Genomic DNA, 20,852 nt, shown 5'->3' on the forward strand with positions numbered 1-20,852 from the left:
AAATGGAATCAAACATTAAACCTAATGAACTAGGGAGCTGAATTGGACATTAATCCTAATTTACTAGGAAGCCATAACATTCATAGTCTCCCCAGGGGACAGCTGCATCCTCTGCCCTCTCTGGACTTAATCTCTGAGCAATCCCCAACAGGGCAGGGCAGAATTTCCTTGGGAAACAACTGGCTTGGTACCCAGATCATGGGAGAGGGGGAGCAGGGGGTGAGTTGCTTTGGGCCCAAGTGCAGTAGAAACCAAGATGGCACAGGGGAGGTGAGTGCACACGCAGTGGAAACTAGAGGACACAGCAAAGCTTTGGGGCATGTGCAGTAGGAGCCAAAATGGGGACATAAAGGGGTGGTGCCTAGCTTGGGAAAAGAATCAGATTAGATAAGGGCATGGAACTCTGAATGGTTAAGGAGAGGGGTTGGGTAGGGGAAGGGTCCAGTGAAAGCCTAAAAAAAACCTTTGAAGTAGGTCGGATAGTTCGAATGACAGCCTGCTCTGTCCCCCAAACCAAGAAAATATACGGAGAATTATCAAGGATCTTGAGGCAGTTGCTACTAGAGTTGCTCATGTCTGTATCCTCGAGGGCTTATTATTTCCTTTCACCCCAAAAAACCTTGCCACAATGCTTAAAATTCTTCCACGTATGTGCTCTTTGAAATTGCTTTCTTGTATCACTGCAAGAACCAATTTTCACTGGCAATACAATGTTGTATAAACATAAGGAATTTAAAAATTACTAACCTGCATGTAGATTAATGACTGGAACATGATAAGTGCATTTGTTTTACAAACGTTTTTGTGTTAATAATAATCACTAATTATTTTATATATAACAAAGGAACTGCTATCCTGAAGCTACTTTTTGTGATATGGACTCAGAAAGAAACTTTGACCCCTTACCTGTTTCCTGTTCAAGAGACTGAGACAGAGAAAACTACTTTAGGAAGGAGAACCTCAGGCTAATTTGTATTAACTATTAACTATGGTAAACCAGAGGGCTTGAGGCAGGTGCTCATTAGCTGGATACCTGCTGTGTCCCACTGCTTCTGAGTTGCCTGGCAAAGATTTTCCTGTCAAGTGTGTTCACTCTTCCTCAACTATCTGTAAATCATCTATTCTCACTCCTGAAATCTAATACTCTGTTCCCCTCCTTCCTCCTTTGTTCAAAAATGTCTTATATATCAAGTGTTGCGTGTTGTCTTTGGAGTTTTCATGAAATTATCATGCTATGTGAATGCCCCATGCACATGTATTAAACTTTGATTTTTCTCTCAAACTGTCTCTGTTAATTTGGTTATTATCCCAGCCTGGAAGATCTTAGAAGGTATAGGGAAATGTATTAATATTTATTTTAGTCCCCACAATAACAACAGTAAAATATAGCAATAAAAATAATGACCACTTATGTCATCATCACCATCACCTACAAATGCACAGTTCATGTCTGAATAGAACATGAATAGACCCCTGGCTGTTGAACTTGTTCCCTTTTACATTTAGAGAACCTATGCTTCTCTTATTCATCATTTTAAACTTTCTTTCATATTTCAGCTTCTTTGTAGTAATCCTAAAGGGGTAGGTCTCTGCTTAAACATTTCTAATCCCAAACCCCAATAGCTATACTCAGTACCTCAAACCCTGTATATGTATTGAAAAAAATTTTTGTGCGCTGTCACTGCTATGTATGAAGCTCCTCTACATTCAGGCAGTAGTTCCATATATATGGGACCCCCTGTATGTATGATCTTTAGTGGCATTTCTCAGTTGCCATGAATCTTTAAAGTTTTTCTGAGCTCACAGCAATTTGAGTTCTATGGAGAATTTTGGCTTGTTTTTGTTTGCAAGAGTTCCAAAGCAGAAATTTTTTGTAGCATCTTGCTCAGTCATCTTTGCCATGTTGCTTTATGATTATTACTAACAATTAAGTATCCCCTTGGGTTTAGTCATAACTTCTCCTGCTGACACCATAGCTCATTTCTCCCTCCCATCTTTTAGCAGCAAAGAACAATTCTTTTCCATTTTCTGAAGGTAACAATGTAATCACTGACTCAATTCTCACTCAGCCTGCTTTTTCCTCAGCTGAATCCAATCCTAATGCCCACTGGACAGATTGAGACTATCCAGTCTATTTTTAAGGTACTTCTGGCAACAGAGAACTTAAAAAAACCACCTCTAATTCTAGGTAGGATCACTTCCTGCCAGGCAGAGCAATATTCTTTTTTCTTCTGAAGCACTAGAATTGTAGTAGGCAGTAAGATAGGCATGAGCAGAGCAAGGGCAATAGACCAGGCATAGAAGGTGACCAGGGCAGAAAGCCCTGGGTGCCTAGCAATGGGAAAAAATGGGAAAACAAGGAGCTCATCCTAGGGTAAATGTGCCTCCCTTGGCATATCGCTGGTCATGTGGTTTAGACCCCCTGACCCTTTTTCTTATATCACTTGTCATGCAGTTTGGACCCTCCCCTGACCTTTCCTCCCCTAGCATGTCGATAGCCAGTGGCAGACCCCCTTAGAGGAGGAACAAAGGGGCCAGAGAAGAGCTTCATATAACTCCCATACAAGCCCTTGCACAACCACTCCTTTAAGTGTTAAGCCCTCAAGAAAATAAGGTTCTGGCCCAAATCAAATAATCTTAGGAATGAAGGTTATTGTTGATCTTTGGATCTGTTGATCACAGACAGAGGTTTGGTCAAACCAGACATAACAACTAGACCTCAGTTGTGTTTCAGCTCTAGAAAAGCAGCAAAACCAGAGGGAGTGATGCCATGGCTGACATCAGGACAAGCTTCAATTACTAATGACCCCTGCCCCCAGCATCAACCAATCAGTAGAGACCAGAACCCTGAAAGGACACACCTGGAAAAGCTGATGAATATTATACTGAGTACCTCCCCTGGGACCTACCAGAAGATTCCCCACCTTTAGAGAGGGGATAAAACCCTCCAGACAAAGGACCCAGCATGCGTTTTCTCTCTCTCTGGAGCATGTCTGTGCCTTTCCCCTGTCTTCTTCCTCTAGACATGTTACCTTTCTTTTCTTTCTCTTCAACTCTAAGTGTTCTTCTTTTACCTCTGTAACTTATTTCCTGAGCCCATGCAGCCCAGCTGGCTCACTTTTTCCATGGCTCCCTTCTCTGTGACTTTCTAAATAAACTTTTGCTTGTATTTGAGTCTTGATGCTAAATTCTTTCTTGACAAGAACTCAGGTACTCAGGTTGCTGAACTGAGGTCCAGTTGCTGGTAACATTCTGGTGCTGTTCATCACTAACAGAATCCCAAAGAGAGGGAATGAGTCCCAGGCTTCTCTTACACTGCTTCTTCAGATAGTCACTAAAGCCCTACTCTTAAATTGCTTGCCTTCTTTCTTTGGGTGTACAGATAAAGAGAAGGTCCCAGTGCCTGTCTTTTAGTAGTTTTAGTATACATTGGGAGATAAATTTTATTTAAATGGCATACTTGGGAGCCATTTCTGGTGTAAGAGCTAACATAAATTTTATTTTAACTGTATGAGAAAGGCTTTATATCTAAACTGAATCTTTGATGCTATTACCAAGTTCATGAGATAATAGAAGTGTTTATTACAGTTCACTGGCAGAGGATGATTCAAAGTGGGATGAAACCAAAGGATGAATGTCTCATGACTATGTAAGGCATCTGAGCCAGGGATGAGATAAGATGCCTTGGGGCTTCAGAAGGTTACTGCAGGGAGAGCACCTGAGCAGCCATTAATAGTTATCTCTGAGAATCATATCATGAGCAAGGCCTCTAATTCAAGTTCTGGGTAGTTAAGGTGGGGGCAGAAGTTTCTCTTGAGCCTGGAGCTAAAGTTACCTTTAGCTAGAAAAAAAATCCACATACTGTAGAGGCGCATCATGGGGTGACTTGCTCTGAACCCCCATATTCATAAGGCACTTTTCTAGCCTTGAGGGTATATTATAAACAAAACAGACAAAAAGAGTCAGTGAACAAATTACATAAGTAAACATAAAATTTTAAATAGTGTAAGTTCTATAGAGAAAGTTATAGCAGGAGAAGGAGATATGAATTTTGGGGGCTGCTAAAAGTGTAATGGAAAGTGAATGAGGATCCAGAGGCTGAGAGATGGAGAGACTTGTTCGTACTTGGGCAGTAGGTTAGAGCAACGGCTCCTTGATCCTGTGTTCATTCCTTTATTCCTTCTGTGTGTCCCAAGGTCAGAAGCACCCTTACGAAAGTCACTGCATCCTGACTTACATGAATGAGAGTCAACAGGGAAAAACCCTAACAGTGTACTTTTCTTAAAATATAAATACATTAACCTTGATTTTGATTATAGAGTAAAATTGAATTTACAGGTAAATTTGAGGAGTGGCAGGATTATAAAGAGAATAGCTGTGCCTTAAACTGCAACTTATAAAAATAAATAATGCAATGCTTATAATATATATGGTTTATAATTCACAAAGCACTCTTCTATTTTTTATCTGATATTTATGACAATATGAGAAATAAGCAAATTTCTTTCATGTTATTATCCCCATTTTTAGTAAGTGAAGAAATTGAGGCCCATAGAGAGTAAGTGATAAAATTGACAACTGTGTGGGTCTCTCTCTCTCTATATATATATATAGGATATATATATATATATATATATATATATATATATATATATATATCCTCCCATCAAGTTTTTCTGACCAGGCTAATCAAATTATCAGGAGGAAATTACATATGCATGGGGAATCCACATGGGCATGAATATTCCAAAGACGCTGAGGCAACATTGTGTATATAAGACATTTTTAGACAAAAGAAAAGGGTGGAGAAATGGGGTATTCATTTTCAGAAGCGAGAATGGGCAATTTACAGGTAGTTGGGGAAGAATGAACACAGCTGGCAGGAAAGTCCTTGGTGGGTGGCTCAGAATCAGTGGGACACAGGGGCATCTAGCTAACAGGCATCTACCTAAAGCCCTCCATTTACCATACTTAACTCAAATTAGGCTAAAGTGACGTGCTAAGATTTCCTTCCTGAAGCAGGTTTCTCTGAATCTCTTTGGCAGAAAAGGCAGGTAGGTCAAAATTTCTTTGAGTCTCATTTCATAATAAACAGCTTAAAAATTAATATCCTATAAAGCAGCTTCAGGGTGGCAAAACTTTGGTTCCCTTCACAAAGAAAGAAATATCCAAACCTGTAGGGAATTTTTTATAAGATTTTATTTGTGCCAAATTGATGACATACCAGGAGCAAGATCTCAAATGCTCCAGAGAATAAGTTTCTTATATGCATTTGAAATTAAGGAGGAAATAAGGAAAATTACCTGAGGGTGTGCTAAAACAAGGCGACATTAGATTACAGCACAGTGAAGATTATTGCTCTCTAGAGGGTGTCAGCTTTAGAAGACAGAGTCCGAAAGGGGGTGTTGCAAAGGTGTGGTAACCTAGATGCACAGGGCTCTGCTTAAGGCACAGCTACGCCTTGTACCAAATAGTTATACGCCTGCCCAGTTAGGAGTTTATGAGCAGATCACCCCGTGAGGTTACTTTTCATAGAACCCCCCTTTTTTATTCACAAAATTCATTCTGATAAAGTTCTCACAATAGTGAATGGCCTCTGTGGCTGGGAATAAGTCACTCCCCTAATCAGGGACTGAGGTAGGATGTGTGCACAAGACTCTGTACCTAAGGCTTGTTAACTCATGCAGCCGCGTTGCCTGTTTGCTCTCATGCACAGAACTGATTGGTGACTAAATACAGTCATAGTGATGTGTATGAAGGAGAAGGTCGTACTAGGGAATGCTAACTTTATCATGCACCTGAGAGAGAACTTTCTTAGGACAGAAGATTGTTACAGAAGTTTCATTGGAATTGTTTGGAGTCTTTTGCCATCCAAGCTGGGGTCTCCTATCATAGCCCTGCATAGAAACATGTCCCTTGGAGACAGGACTGAGGAAGGATGGATCAGGCAGAGGTGTTTTCCCTGGTCACCTATCTGCTATTAATTCCCATCTTCATACCAACAAAGAGGTGGGTATAGGGGAACCGGTCATGCCAATCAGCAGGTGATACAAGTCATTTTGGATTAGATTTCAACAAGCACCCATGACAGTCTTCACCCCCGGAAGATGCATACAATTAATTTGGTTTCGTTTATAAAGACTATGAAGTCAGTTTATATTTCCGGAGACTGTTGGGGCCCTGCATGTTTTAGAACAGTCAGCAGAATAAGTGCTGAGCAAGGGCGAGAAGGGGGCTGGAGGTGGAAAGTTCACCTTGGAAAGCTGCCTAAGTACAAACTGATGCCTGGGTAATTGACCGTTATCAGGGTTTCATGATAAAATATTGTTTTCCTGCATTAAAGCATTAATGAGCCTCTGAAATGGAAGAAATCTGAGACATCATTTGTAACATTCATAACTTTAGACCCTTCTCTAGTGATTAGCAAGTGCAAGCACTCTTTTCTGCTCTTTACATAGAATTCATTCAATGCTCACTTCAAGCTCACGAAGTGAATATTATTATTATTGAACAAGATGACGTTAATATCCCCTTTGAGTTTAGTTTGGCTTCTTTCTGACTCGAGCCCCTTGACCTCCGTTTTCATAGAGCATTTACTTCAGAAAACTTGCCATTGTAAATTCTTCCTTGGCCCCCTTGATATGTAAGTCTCCCCTGAGACTCTTGCCAGTTTTACAACTCTAGGATATTTCTCTCAAAGACAGAGAGCCAGCTCTGTGAAACATAACCCTCGAAGATTAGCCAACTTCTCTGGGAGGCTAGGAACCTAACATCTGCACATGCCTAGTTCCCAAGTTGTAAAACTATCTCCTGTAGTAAAGTTATGAGAGAGATTTCCCCTCGGGATAAAGCCAATTAGCAAATACAGGTATGGCCTATGACCTCTCCTAAGGTCCTCAGTACTTTTCCATGATTTCACTCTAGCTCTTAAAAATTCTATCACCCTTGCTTCAGCAGAGATGGCTTCAGACTTAAGTCTGGCCTCTCTTCCCTACTGGGATGGCCGTGTAAAAATTCTTTCTAGTCTGCTTAACTTTGTTGCAAATTTTACTTTGACATTATCCACAGTTTATCGATTAAGCATCTGAGGCACAGAAAAATTGATCAACATGCTGAAGAGCACATGTTAGTGAGTGGGATTCTAGTCCCACCTCCTCGCTTTACTGACAAGTGGATACTGTCAGTCAGGGCTGTCTGTCTGTCTGAAATATTCCTGAATAAACATTACTGCGTTAAAAGCAGTTTCATGCTATTATTTTGTTTGATCCAACCTGATGTACTAGGCAGGACACATATTTTTGTATCTTTACTTTATGGTTGCAAATTTAGGAAGCTCAAACACCTTGCCTAAATCACACAGTTGGCTAGTGAATGATTGAGGCAAACATGTTTGTTTCCTCAAGGAAAGGGCCCCAAGGTTTGGAGTTCCATCCTCACTGAATTCTTGAGCTGTGAATGTAACTAGAACCAGGCACCAGGGAAGGGCTAAGTCCCACCAAACGCTGGAAGCCTAGCCCTCTCCCAGTCAGCTAATTACCTGTAATCCTTTCATCGGAGTTCCAATAGTCCCCCCAGCTCCCCTCTTCCACAACAGCCTCCTGAGGCCTTTCTGGAGTTCAGAAAAGCCATCTCCTAAAGCTTTCTCCACCCACATTGCTTGGCATGAACCAGCTCCCTGTAATGATCCTGCCTTCCCCCAGCCTCTTGGAATTCACCGAGGAACTCTGATTTATAGATGGACACCTGCCACTTCGCCCTGTGAGGCCACGACTATGAGCTCCAGCCGTTTCCTGCAGGTGTCCTCTCTCCCAAATTGGCTTCTCTTCCCTGAAATAGAGCTAGCTTCCCAAATAACCCAGGATGGCAATGGGGTGATGGGGTAGGTGGGAGTAGTCGTGGCAGAGATAAATCAGCTCCGAAAGGGTGTTGGTGCAGGACTGGGTGTGGAAATGCTTGACAACCAGAGAAAGGATCTAATAGAAAAAATTCCCCACTCAGGTCTGGGGACTTGACCTCCATCTAGCTCTAGCTGCTGGCATGTGATTTTGGTCACGTTCATTTCCTTTCTCTGGGCCTTTTTTTCCCTTTACAGTCAGACCACTGGGCTAGTCCTTTCAAGCTGTGATATTCCGGGATGTTCTGGCCTCGGTTTTCTCGGTAGGAATGAAGGGATTTACCCGTTCCCTGCTGGGCTCACAGGGAACTCGGTTGTCCCGATGGGAGGCGGCTTGTCTTGTAAAGAACAGAAGAGCCGGAATCTTGGAGCTTTAAGAGGACCGCAGTGGCTGTGCTGCGCTTCACTGATGGAGCGCCGCATTGCCAGGCATCTGATCTGTTTTTCTTAAACACTGCACGTTCTGCCACCCCTCCCCCACCCACGGGCCAGAGAGGCGGGCACTGCCCACCCCCTTGGGGACTGTTAACTGTTGTCGGGCTGCGACCTGCCCCGGAGCTCCGTCCCTCACGCCCCAGACAAGGCAGGGACAGTCTGTGCCTGGGAGGCTGGCAGAGGGGCCTGGCTCTCCTTGGGAAGGGAGGCTGAGCCCACGCACGTGTCGGTGAACCGGGCTGAGAAGCTTTTGTTCCAGGGCTAACAATAGAACCTTCCGCAAATGATTCTGATTCAGCGTCAGAGTTCAGAATCCGCCTGGGAGGGGCCGTGGAGGCTGCGTGCGTTGCTGTCTTTCCTCCTCCCTGGCAACGCCTGTGCGAATGCATCAGTTGCTCCTCCCGGGCTGTGCGCACCGAGGAAGGGAGCAAAGGAGGGCATCTGGACCATACCCCACCTCCGGAGTGCTGTTCCCACCTCCCGCCAGACGAGCCTCCAGTCATTCATTCCTGTATCTAACAGTAGTTTCTGGCCAAGCGGAATGTAGGGATCACCTCATTCCGCAGCCCCAACGGGTCTCCTCCACGAGATGGGATCAAATGTGCTGTGAGTCTCTTAGGCTCTTTGAATGACAAAAGTCACAGGTCCTCTGTTCCCTCTCATGAAAAATATGTCCTTAACCTTCTCCCAGCGTGACGAAATTTCGGACAGGCTTTTTCTAGACGCTAGCCCCTTAGCGTTTTTTAAGAGGATTTTATTATAAATCCTTTCGTTGTTCCTTCGAGGTGTAAATCTTCTCCCTGCATCGTTCTGGCTGGACCCGAGAACCCTGTCTCTACAATGTAAATATGAGGGAAGTTAGTGTCCTATCTCCCAGTTTCTACGGAAGGGTCGGAGCCTAACTTCAGTGCCCGCGTCGGGGAGACCCTGGCTCCAAGTTGTAAAACTACCTCCTCTTCTGAGGACACCAGAAAGTTTACTTTTCCCTTTGGGTAAGGCCAGTTGCTAAATACAGGTGTCTACGATTCCCCCAGCCCAGCTCTTAAAATCCTGCAGCCTATTGTTTTCACCCAGATTTCGTCTGAGCTGCCTCCCCTAATGCTGGTGATAGTATCAGAATAAAGTCTCTCTTTCTCAGCTCATGGTATCTGTTTTTTTTTTTTTAATTTAACATTCATCACGGTTACAATTTCCCTCGAATCCCTCTCTTCTAGTCTGCGCTGTTTTGCAACTTATTAAGTAACCAAGTAATACATTACTGGAAGAGTGTGTGTGTGTGTGTGCGCGCGTGCGCGCGCGCTGGAGGTGGGGGGGGGACCTCTCCCACTCTACTAAAATTTCCTTGGGAGAGCAATGTGCCTCTGAGATGTCTGTGCCACATACTGCCTCGTGGGGCACTGCAGGTGCTCAAGCCCTGGTTGCTTTCTTTCTTCCCACCCTCCCCTCCCTTTCTAAGACTCACAATACAGGGTATGGCACCCCTGCTGGCTCTGTCTCACATATGCCTCACACTAATTTTTAAGTTTTTCCACTTTCAAAATTGCTGTACTTCACCTGGTATCTTCGGTTGATCTGTCCATCTTTCATCTTGCTAATTAACTAATTTTATCTTGTTGATAATCCAATCTTTTGCTAAATAGTTCCACTGAGTTTAATAAATTGTATGTTTTAGCTCTAAAATGTTCATTAGTTATTTTCTGTCCTTTTCAGTTCTCTGATGAAATTGTCCAACTGTCTATTTTCTCTTTTTTCTTGTGCATTTTAACCATCATTTTTGTGTGCTCACTTCAAACTCAGGGTCACCTGGGTATCTGCTTCTATTATCCCTTTTTACTGTTGGTTTCATCCTATAGTCCCATCTATTGCTATTAATTATTTTTTTACTGAATGGCAGGAATTGTGAATGCAAGACATAGAGCCCCCAGCCTTTCTTATCTTCCTCATGTGAGTGGTCCCCCTTTCCTCTGCTAGGCAGGCAAAGTGAAGAGGTTGATTACCTGAAGCAAATCAGGACTATTCTAAATCAAGGCAGGTTTGCCTTTTTGAAAGTTTTAATGTACCTCTGGTTTGTCAGGAACTCAGTTTCAAGCCCTAATGGTTGATGAAACATTTTCCATCCAACACAAACCGTGACTTTTAGTTCTCTAAACACATGACAAGGTTTTGAAGTACTTTTATTTGTATTGTTTTCTGCCAGCAGAAAATAGTATAAATTTTTGGCAATGGCCAAGAAGAGGGACTCTGAATCCCACTCATCTCTTTTTCTATAAAGATACAAAGTATGGGATACAGGGAGAAACTGGTTTTACGGGAGAGGCTTCCAGAATGGAAGGCACTCTGGAACTTGATGGGGAGCACACAAGGATGAGTAGAGGCTCAGAGGAAATCAGTCCCACGCGTTGCACCGAGGTTTCAGAGCCTCACCGTGGGATTTGTCCTTCCTCATTTCACCTGAGCCCTATGAGAGCATTCCAGTAGCAACCCTTGTTTCTCAAACTTCATCATCTTTAAATCCTTTGAATGTCTTAGGCAGTGTCAAATCTTGGAAGAAACTTAAGTCTTTGCCCAGTTCACCACTGTACTCTATAGCACGTATTCCCATACGCACATAGTAGAGAAACCAATGCGCAGAGAAACAAAGGGACGCGCCTAAGGTCTTTCCCTGTGCATGCGGTTTGTGACAGCATCAGGACGTAGACTCCAAGTCTCTCAGCCTGGTCGTCTTTCCCGTGAACCACGCTGCCTTTCTCCTGCTGAGTTCAGGAGCTTGTAGGGCCTGCGAGGAAGAGCTGGATGTTGGAGGCAGTACGGCCTCCTGTGAGTAGGGGTGGGAATTAGGCTCTTCTATGAAGCCACTGCTGTCCGAACACGTGCTGTCGTGATGGTGGAGAGCGCCTGCCACAGGAAGGGAAAGGAAACAGGTCATGCATTTCGGAGACAGTTTTTGGGGATTGGCGTTGGTAGAAGCTTTCATAACCCACCTGTGGAAATATTTCTCAAAACAGCAGATATATATGCTTTTGGCACAGGGTTAGTTTTGCGTTTCTATTTACGGGGCTATTTTACTACCCTGTAGGGGGAGGGGTTACCTCGAAAATTTATGTTGGATAGAGATGCAAATAATTTCTTTCTAGTAGGATGAGTATTCCCAGAGATGAATTTATGGCATTGTCGGAAATGAACCAGTTTTGTAGGTAGCTGGGCAATTTATTAGTTTGTCTATTTATAACTAGTTTCTCAAATACTCTTTGGATCAGTTGAAACATATTAACTATTAACTTTATTAATTAATAAATAAAACCTTTGAACATGTTTATATTATATTTTCATGAGAGTCATTATTTTGATTTTAGAAAATTATACTTCAAAATATTTGCCTTCTAACTTGTTACTAGTGTATTCTGTTCTTATAAAAGGACATTAATATCCATTTAGTCACCCAAGGAAAAAAACCTGGAAATTTTCTTTCTTTTCTTCACCTCCCACCTTCTAAACATGAGTCTCTTGGTTCTAGATTTAGCCACTGTATATATTAAAAATCTCACAATTCCACTCTTCTTCCTGACTATTCCCAGTATCCTTATCTTATTTCTGGCCATCACATTTCTTTTTAACCTTCTGTGACAGACTCTTGAATGCTTCCCCCTCCTGCACTGGCTGCCTCACCTGCCTGTGGGTCACACCCCTGCCAGGGTGATCTAAAAGATAAATCTAATCAGATCATTTCTCCGTAAAATTTTAAGTGGCTCCCTATCTTCCCAGACTAAATCAAAATACTTAAAATTACACAGAAAACTTTGTTTCACAATTTTATTTCTATTGATCTTTCCTAGTCTTAATTTTGATCTTCTCTCACATATCACCTTTCTCCCACTAGGCACAGGAGCGGTTTCTAAAGATACGATTTTCCCACTCTGCCTGCCTTTGAACGTGTTATCTCTCTAACTAGGATATCGACGTCCTGCTTCTTCTACTTCCCTTCACTGCCTTTGCTCTTCTGTCCAGATTCACCTGGATATGCCATCTTCTGGGAAGTTCATTTTGATGTCCCCATGGCATCTAATGATATTAAATCAAAGTAATGGTTGAATTTTTGCCATGTCTTTCACTAAACTATGAGTTACAAGTGTTGTGTGAGGGTTCTTGTTTAATCTATATAATAACAACCCCTGTGAGTGTATAAGAAGGCGAGCGAAGCTCAGGGGTCAGGGCAACTCCATGCGCAGAAAGTGAGGCTCGCCCTGACCCCCGGCCACGGGCCGGGCTCCTGCACACTCAGGGAAGCCCGGCCTCATGAAAAGGGCCTGGGTTCTGATTCTGAGATTAACTGACTAGTTACACGATCTTGCTAAGTCATTTTCCTTCTCAAATAGTCTATATGATTATAAGACTTAACACGGGATAACATCTATGAAAGTGCTACATACTCACTAGAGGTACTTTCTACCTGTAGGTCTGGGTAAGGGAGTGTGGATGAATCAGGGCCTCTGCTCTGGCCGTCCCCGGGAGCAGTGCTTATACTGCTGTCCACGTGAGTGGTGACCGGCAGTTGCGTGGCCCGACAGCCAGCAGCCGTGGGTGTGGCCTTGGTGATCCATCGAAATGTTTGAAATCAATAACTCAGAAAATAAGCATTCTGTGATGCAGAGAGAGAGTAGCCTTCTGCTTTCCACAGTTTAAAGAATAGGAGCGTGCCGATAAAGGGAAGGCTAAATGGGAGGGTGGGTGGGGTGAGAAGATACACAGAGGTGAATCAGCAAATACAAATTAAAATGAAGCTTAATTATTCCTGTGGTGAAAGAGGCTTCATCCCTTCCCCCACCTTTTCTTAAAGTGGGTTTCTTTAGAAAACCTGGAAGTTCTTCAGTTGTATGCAAATCTTTTAAAAAGGCTCACTGAGCCTCTCACCACCTTTAGAGGCCAGAGGCGTCTTTCTCAAAGGAAGCTATGGCTCTGAAATGTAATCATCAAGGACCGTAGCACCCCTACAGCCCACTCTTCATGGGAAGGCAGGAGTCGGACTCAGGTGCCTGGTTCCAACTTACAAAACTATCTTCTGCCATAAATAGGATAAATTTTATTATTCCTTTAGATAAAGGCAATTAGTGAACACAGTCAGCCACCCCGCTTACCAGGTGAATCTAGGATGAACCATGTGTGGCAAATAGTGTTCTCACTTGCGGACTGGTTATCGTTTATTTTGACCTGTATGTAATGGGTTGTATTTGCTTGGCTGTATAAGACGTGAGATTTCTTTTTGTGTTTCCAGGCTTGTTCCTGGATTGCCTGGGATGCACATCATATTCTGGTTAAATGCTTAATTACAAATAAAACTGTTTTCTTTCTCTTACTCCTTTTTGGAGAGGCTTTCTGGTGTGGAAGATTTTGTTTTAAATTATATTTCCCCAGCAGGCACACAACAGCCCTGGTAAGAATTATAAATGAGGCAGAAAAATAACGGTCACATTCTTAACAATGTCCTCTCCCTTGCCCCTCTCCCTTTATCTAGTAGTTCCTCTTCAGAATTTATTTTGGTATAAAAATAACTGGTGCCATCATGTATAGAATGGGAAACAATAAAAACATACATCATTGGAGTAAATGATTTAATTCCCATAAAGTGCTAAGAATAGTAGTGTGTATAATGTAGTGAGCGCTGTACGTATTTGTTACTGTTAATATTATCATATGGAAAAACCTTACATGGAAGAGCGAGCCTGAAGCTATCCGACCCACAGGGGTTGCACCCAGTGCAAGCAGACAGCAGTGAGTCACCCCCTGTGGGGTGACATCACACTAGTTTCCTCCTTTGTCCTAAGCTCTGCACCAGCCTCCCCACCTGACCCTTCCTGTCTCTTCTCTCACTGCCACTGGAAGAGCTGACCATAAAACGAAACCTTCCATCTTCATATATGACCACTTCACAAACAGAATATCTGTTGGCCCCTGCTACCTCAGATCTGGTGAAAGAAACAAACAAAAAATAAATAAAAACCTCCTTGGCCCTGCCTTTTATAGATGTGGTAAATGTCAAGCAGTTTACATTCCAGCAACGGTGCACTGATAAAAGACTTTGAAGTTCTTGAGCACGGTGCATGGGATGAGGGATGATGAGGGTCATCACAGAACTTGGAGGAAGAGTAAGACTTCTTCTCTGGTAGAGACGACGTGATAGAGTGGAAGGGGAGAAGGCTGCTGGCTGGGGACCAGATCCCCTTTTAACAGAAAAGGTGTCCTTGTGCTGATCACAGAAAAGCATTTACTTTATGTAGTCGAATTAGAAGAAAAGAAGGAACTCTGTCTGAGAAGATGAAGACCCTTGAGATTTTTGAACCCAGGGTTACCTCTCTAAGGGGGTGTCTTTGTGCATTGTGAGGACTGTGCAGGCTGGACACAGCGGCTGCTCGGGTGTTGCTGCCACTTCTCACCTGTGCTCACGCCCCTCTGTGCCTGATAATCAGTAGTAGGTTGACTTCTGGGTCTTGATACAGAAATCCTGGGAGATAATTCACCCTTTGGAGATAATTACAGACCCTGGAAGGGGCAGATCGGAGCTGTTTTTCAGTAGGTCTGAGGGACTGCCCCACTGGTCTCTGCGTTCGATGGTGGTACGTGAATGCCCTTCTCTCCCATTTCTCTCACAATCTTTAATCTCAGCAGTACTGAGCTGTTTTCATGGCTGTTCCTTACTTCTTATGCACTCTTAAGGGATGACAAGGAGTGGACTGAGGGAGATAATTCCTGGCTTTGTGAGAAGATGATTAGACAAACTCACAGAGAATTGGAAAGATTTGGGAACCGCTGGGATCCCTGTTTCTGCTAAAGGCTGGCTGTGAAGAAGAGATCTCTCTTCTAGAGAGGCATGAAAGAAAAATGTACGGAATCGCTGGAGACACTCAGTGCATTTAATGTCTAAAGTTACAGTGTTTTATTGAATCTTATAAGCCTTCATTTGTAATACATAATTATTTCATATTCCACTTAGGAGGTCCAAAAATTAGACACTTAAATTGGCTGACAATGCCAATTATTAATAGGTATTCTATTTGAGAGATTAACATGTGGAAAAACCTATGCCATAGAATATGTGAAATACAGCATTTCTAACTGCTACCTCTCTTGCTGTAATGAAATCACATTGCCATGGCAGAAAATGAAATCTAGTAACTTATTTGAAATATATAACTCCTAGAAATACTTCTCCCCTGACTCTTCGCCCCAGCATAACCTTCTAGTTTGTGCACTGCCTGCCTGGGGGCACATCGTGGTATTTTTCTTGTGCAAGACTGACATCTGCTGGACAAATAACACTTGGGCAAAGCTTTGTACAGTAGTCCCCTGCTATCTGCGGTTTGGCTTTCTACCTGTTCAGTTACTCACGGTAACAGCAGTCCGAAATATTAAGTGAACAATTCAGGAAATAAACGATTCATAAGTTTTAAACTGTATGCTGTTCTGAATAGCATGCTGAACTCACTGTCCTGCCCCGTCCTGCCCTGGGTGTGGATCATCCCTCAGACCCCAGTCTCCGCACTTTAAAGGGTCCCCACCCATCAGTCACTCAGTCGCAGTCTCAGCTATCAGAGCGACTGTCAGGGAATCCCAGAGCTTGTCTTCAGGTCACCCTTACTTTACTTAAGAATGCTACATTCCCATAACTTTCATTACAGTATATTGTTATAATTGTTCTATTTTATTATCTGTTGTTGTTACCCTCTTACTGTGCCTGATTTGTAAATTACACTTTAATCATAGGTATGTATTACTGGGAAAGGAACAGTATGTATAGGGTTCGGTGCCAGCTGTGGGTTCAGGTGCCCCATGTGGGTCTTGGAACGTAGCCTATCCCCAGTGTGTGTGTGTGTGTGTGTGTTATTCTCCTATTTTGAAGGACAAAACTCAAGTGATTTCTGCAAGAACTAGTATGAGGTATGCCATTTGGTTCCATGTCTTAAACCTTTCCACTACACATAACATAAGGCTGCCTTCTGATATTTGCCCCTGTTGTGAGTAACGTATACGTACAGTCTGTGTACTTGGAGGAGAAGGTAATGGGTCAGAGAGAAAGAGGAGCCATTAAAGCCCTACAACCACAGAGAATTAGAATGAAAGAGTTAGAAGTGTAAAGATCTTTGTGACTTTGGACTAGTAACATTGAAACTGTGGAGTAGTGACCAAAAATCTATTGCGTTAGGAGGTGCAGTGACTAGTACTAAGACATGCAAAATGAAGGGAAATCTAAGCCAGATGAATCTTGACTCATTTACTTAATTCAAAAAAGGTTTCAATTTCTACTATCTTGAAAAAATCATTATCCCTGTGCCATCTTCTCAGTGCTCCCAGGACACAGGTAATAAAAACTACAGGAGATTAATTTTCACTTAGTTTGAATAATAAATCTTTAGCCAAAATGTTCAAAGGCATGGGGGATAATTCTGAAAGAGTTGATATGCAAAACTCACATTGAGAGGAAAGACATGCAGCAGCATTAACCACCCCCGTGCGGTTCGTTGTTTTTGAGGAGGGAAGGGGAGCTACGTACACTAAACCCTCATCGCAGAAAGGAACTCAGAGCCTAAATAGACAAAGTGATGAGATACACTGAGGAGTCTCCCCTAAGTCCTACGACGTGAGCTGATTAGAAAGTAGCACAAAAAGTAAGTGCTGGCCTATAAATCTCCCTACCTATTACAAAACTTCTATAATAATGCTTCTCAAACTTCGATGTGTAAAAGAAATCACTAAGAATCTTGATACAATGGTGATTCATCAGGTCTGGGGTAGGGGCTGGGGTCCCCAGTTTCTAACAAAATCCCAAGTGACGTTAATGTTGCTGGCCTGCGGGACACATTTTGAATATTAAGGTCATACAGAGTTTCCCCTGGAACAGCAGTTCTCAGACTGTGAGTCAGCCCAGCAGCCTCAGCACTACCTGGGAACTTGCTAGAAATGCAGGCCCGAACCCCTATTTAATTAGAAACTCTGGGAGTTGGGGCCCAGCCAGCTATAGTTTAACAAGTTCTCCAAATGATTCTGATGCTAACATCTGAGAACCACTGCTTTAGAGAAGTATTTATCCAGCCATAACAGAGTTACTCTAGGAGCTTAAAAACAAGACATCAGCCACTGGTTTTCATGCCAACTCAATTAAATTGGAATTTTAGGATGCAGGACCCTTGATTGTGAGTATTTAAAAAAAAATTCCCAGGTGATTATAATATGCAGATGGGTGTGAGAACTATTGCCAGAGAACGAGGGAGAGAGAGAGAGACTTACTTTTTGAGTCTTTGTCAGCAAAAGTCTGGTAAAGGTGAGGGAATCTGGGTCTGCTGGCCCGGTGGGTCTCCTCCTCCTCCTTACTGTTGCTTTGCACCTGTAACCAAGATCCAAGCAGAACCAGTCAGAGCAAGTGGTGGGGAAAGGGGCAGGGTGGCAGGCAGCTGTGGGGGAGGGAGGCTGAGTGTACTTGAGGGTCTTCTCCTGTGGCAGGAACCCAGCAGTGAGAAAGGCAGGAAGGAACTGAGGTGCAGCTCTACATTCAGTGAGAGATGACACAGGTGCAAATGATATTTTGAATCCTAACAGCTTCTGTTTGTGGCAAAGACTTGAGAGCTTTTCCAAGTCACCCTTGCACTTGGTGGCAGTACTATAGACCCAGGCAAGAGGAGTCCTGAGTTTTTCAGAGTCCATGGGATAAAGAATTAGTGGACCTAGGGGGGATGTGCTCACCTGGATCTTATGCTATCCCTTCTGGACTGTGCTCTGGTCACCCAGGATCCCAAATGTGCTGCTCTTATGGCTCCAAGCCTGCTTCAGTGAACTGCACTGGTTTTGCCTGGTATCTATTCTCTCAATGGCCATCTTCTCTACTAGTATATGCACTCTTGGGCCTGAGTGATGACCAATGAATGGCCATTTGTGTGGTAGGAGCATGAGGCATTTGGATATGCAGGCTGGGCTGTTCACACACTTGTGTAGGAAATCCCTGATGGTTCAGGACAGATCTTGGCATGAGAAGAGAAGGAGACAGGCCAGGGGCTGGGGACTGGCTCTGTCCAGGCCATGTTCTAGTGCACAAGTCCTAAGAACCTTCTAGTTTTGAACCTGGACTTGCAGGTCGTTATGGTTACATATTTGTCAAGGTAGAAGGGAAACTACTTTGTTTACAATAATAGTGTTCAGCTTATTGTATAGCTGACCTCTACTCTTGTGTGGATCCCACAAATGACAGGGGTAGGGGTACTTGATGAGAAACTTCAAGAAGATCAGATCAGATGAGGAGTTAGAAAAGCAGTTTTGGAAACCTAGATGCTTTTAAGAAGCCAGACCTATTTCTTTTTCTCCTTTTATATTAACCCACTCCCAAAGGTTTCTGAATACATTTCAAAAATTGGTACATCTGATGAGGACAGAGAGTCAGGATTCCCTTTATCCAAGGGCAAACGTTTAGAACCTTTCTCTGCCAGTCTCTCCCTCACCTCCACCCCACTCACCTCCTCCAAGTCAAAAGTGTCCCACAGCTGCTCGGTCAGAGACTGGCGCAGTTCTGGTCTCACTTGGTTTTGCTTCCATTTCTGCTGGACGATGGACAGGTCCAATGATTTGACCTTCCTGCCTGTGGGATTCTTCTGAAACAGGCTCTTTCTCGCTCTGCTCTTCCCTTTCCAGAAAGTCTCATCCTTGGCCAAGTGGGCTTCTTTATTGGTGGCCTGCAGACCCCACAGCTCTCTCTTGACCTGTGCAGGGTCTGTGCTCCACTGCACATCTGCTCTGGGTAACGAATGTGTGCAACAGGGTGTCTCGGGGTTAGAATGCAGAGTTTGTGATGGTGTGTGCACTGTGGACATCCCCTGCTGCGTCTCCCCTTTAGGGCAGCAGACACACGGACAAGAAGTAGGCAGCACTGTACCACTGATGCGGGACGCAGGACCTTCCTGTGAGCCTGGCTCAAACTCAGAGTCTTGCTGGAGAACCAGCTTGTCTCCTCTCACTCTGTCCATCACTTCCCACACCACTTGGTCCAAACTGTTCCTTAGGGGGGTGTTGTGGGGTGGGGATAGCCGAACCCGGGGGCATGTGTATAGGCACATTTTGGAGATGGCTTTCCGCAGGCGCTCTCTGGGTGAGTGAGGTTCAGATTCTGGAGCTAGAATCTTGATGGATGGCACATCAGTTGGGTCACAATTCCAGAACATGTGGGATGGTGTGAACTTCTGGACAGGCGTCTTAGACACATAGGAGTAGAGACAGAAGAAGGCATCGGCGGTGACAGCCAGTGTTTGCACCTGCTTAAACCTGCCTGGGTATAAGGGTTGAAGGTGGTGAGTCTGGTGGCTAATCAGCCACCAGAATTTCTCCTTTTGATAGCTTTCCTAAACTTAAAATAAGAAGGAAGGTGCCAATTTTCCCATTTAGATTTCTGACACCCAGGATCCCCTTCCTTGACTTTCTTGATTTCTGTTTTAATTTTTATTACATTTATTGGGGTAACATTGGTTAATAAAATTACATAGGTTTCAGGTGTACAGTTCTGTTATACACCATCTATATATTGTACTGTGTATTCACCACCCAGAGTTAAGTGTCCTTCCACTTTCTTGATTTCTTGACCCCCCCATCCCAAGTAGGTATTTTATTTTATCCAGAAATCAATTCTATACAGATTGGAAACATTTCCCTATTCTGAGTTAGCATATCTTTTTGCTGTCAGTATATTCTAAGCAATGGCCTCCATCACTGTGTTTGCTTTAGATGACAAACATGATAAAAAACAACACAACATTACTTTCTTAGTGAAAAAACTTTAGGGTTATAGAAGGCTTCTTGATAGCAACAAATTAAAGGGATAGGGATGACTAGGCAATGGACTGGATTAGAGAAATTTAGATGGAGTCCATCCTTTCTCTTAGACCTTTGCTTCTCAAAGTGTGGTCAGCAGTGCAGTGGCATCAGCCTGGCGTGGTACCTTGTTATGACTGCAGAATCTCAGACTGTACCTCAAACATTTTAGCGACATCTTTGGGTAATTCATGTGCACATCCCTGTTTGAAAAGTGGTGTGATCAACCGTATATCTATTAAATTGTAACCTTCCTGAAGGCAAGAATCATATACCTCTTGTCTAGCTATTGTTATTACAGAATGTAACACCTGATTATGTAGCTGGCACATACAATGAATGCAACAAATTATCCTCAAGCGAGTGCGACAAGAATCACCTAAGAGGTGAATAAACTCCAACTCAAAATCCTTGTTTCAGCAGGTGGTGCTCAGGAGGCTGGCTTCACCAAGGTTTTAAGCTGAATCTGACACAAACATCATTATGTATCAGATGTAGTAGAATAAAATTTGAGATGTATTCTAACATATAGAATCAAATAGAGTCTTTTATACCTCACCAAGGTAGAGAAGCCCTCTCACATCTTTCCTTAGTATTAAATCAGTACTACTGAAATTATTGTTGCCCTAGATGTGGTCTAAGGATTATGCATAAGAATCATCTGTGTGCTTGTTTAAACCTAAAC

At 43.2% G+C, this 20,852-nt stretch overlaps 1 protein-coding gene across 1 annotated transcript in view; it reads right to left on the reverse strand.

The window, feature by feature from the left end:
- Nucleotides 1-10,486: 10,486 nt before the first annotated feature.
- The window catches only part of TESPA1 (thymocyte expressed, positive selection associated 1), a 37,519-nt gene continuing 27,153 nt past the window's right edge, over nucleotides 10,487-20,852 (reverse strand). The window contains exons 9-11 of the mRNA XM_037159663.2: nucleotides 18,823-19,628; nucleotides 17,606-17,702; nucleotides 10,487-11,224 (exon numbers count right to left, since the gene is read on the reverse strand). Of these exons, the coding sequence (XP_037015558.2) occupies nucleotides 11,016-11,224; nucleotides 17,606-17,702; nucleotides 18,823-19,628 (1,112 nt within the window). The 3' untranslated portion in view covers nucleotides 10,487-11,015. The remainder of the gene's footprint in view (nucleotides 11,225-17,605; nucleotides 17,703-18,822; nucleotides 19,629-20,852) is intronic.

The sequence above is a fragment of the Artibeus jamaicensis genome, unplaced genomic scaffold (genome assembly GCF_021234435.1).
Source record: "Artibeus jamaicensis isolate MK-2021 breed Jamaican fruit bat unplaced genomic scaffold, CSHL_Jam_final contig_233, whole genome shotgun sequence".
In the NCBI taxonomy this organism is placed as follows: Eukaryota; Metazoa; Chordata; class Mammalia; order Chiroptera; family Phyllostomidae; genus Artibeus; species Artibeus jamaicensis.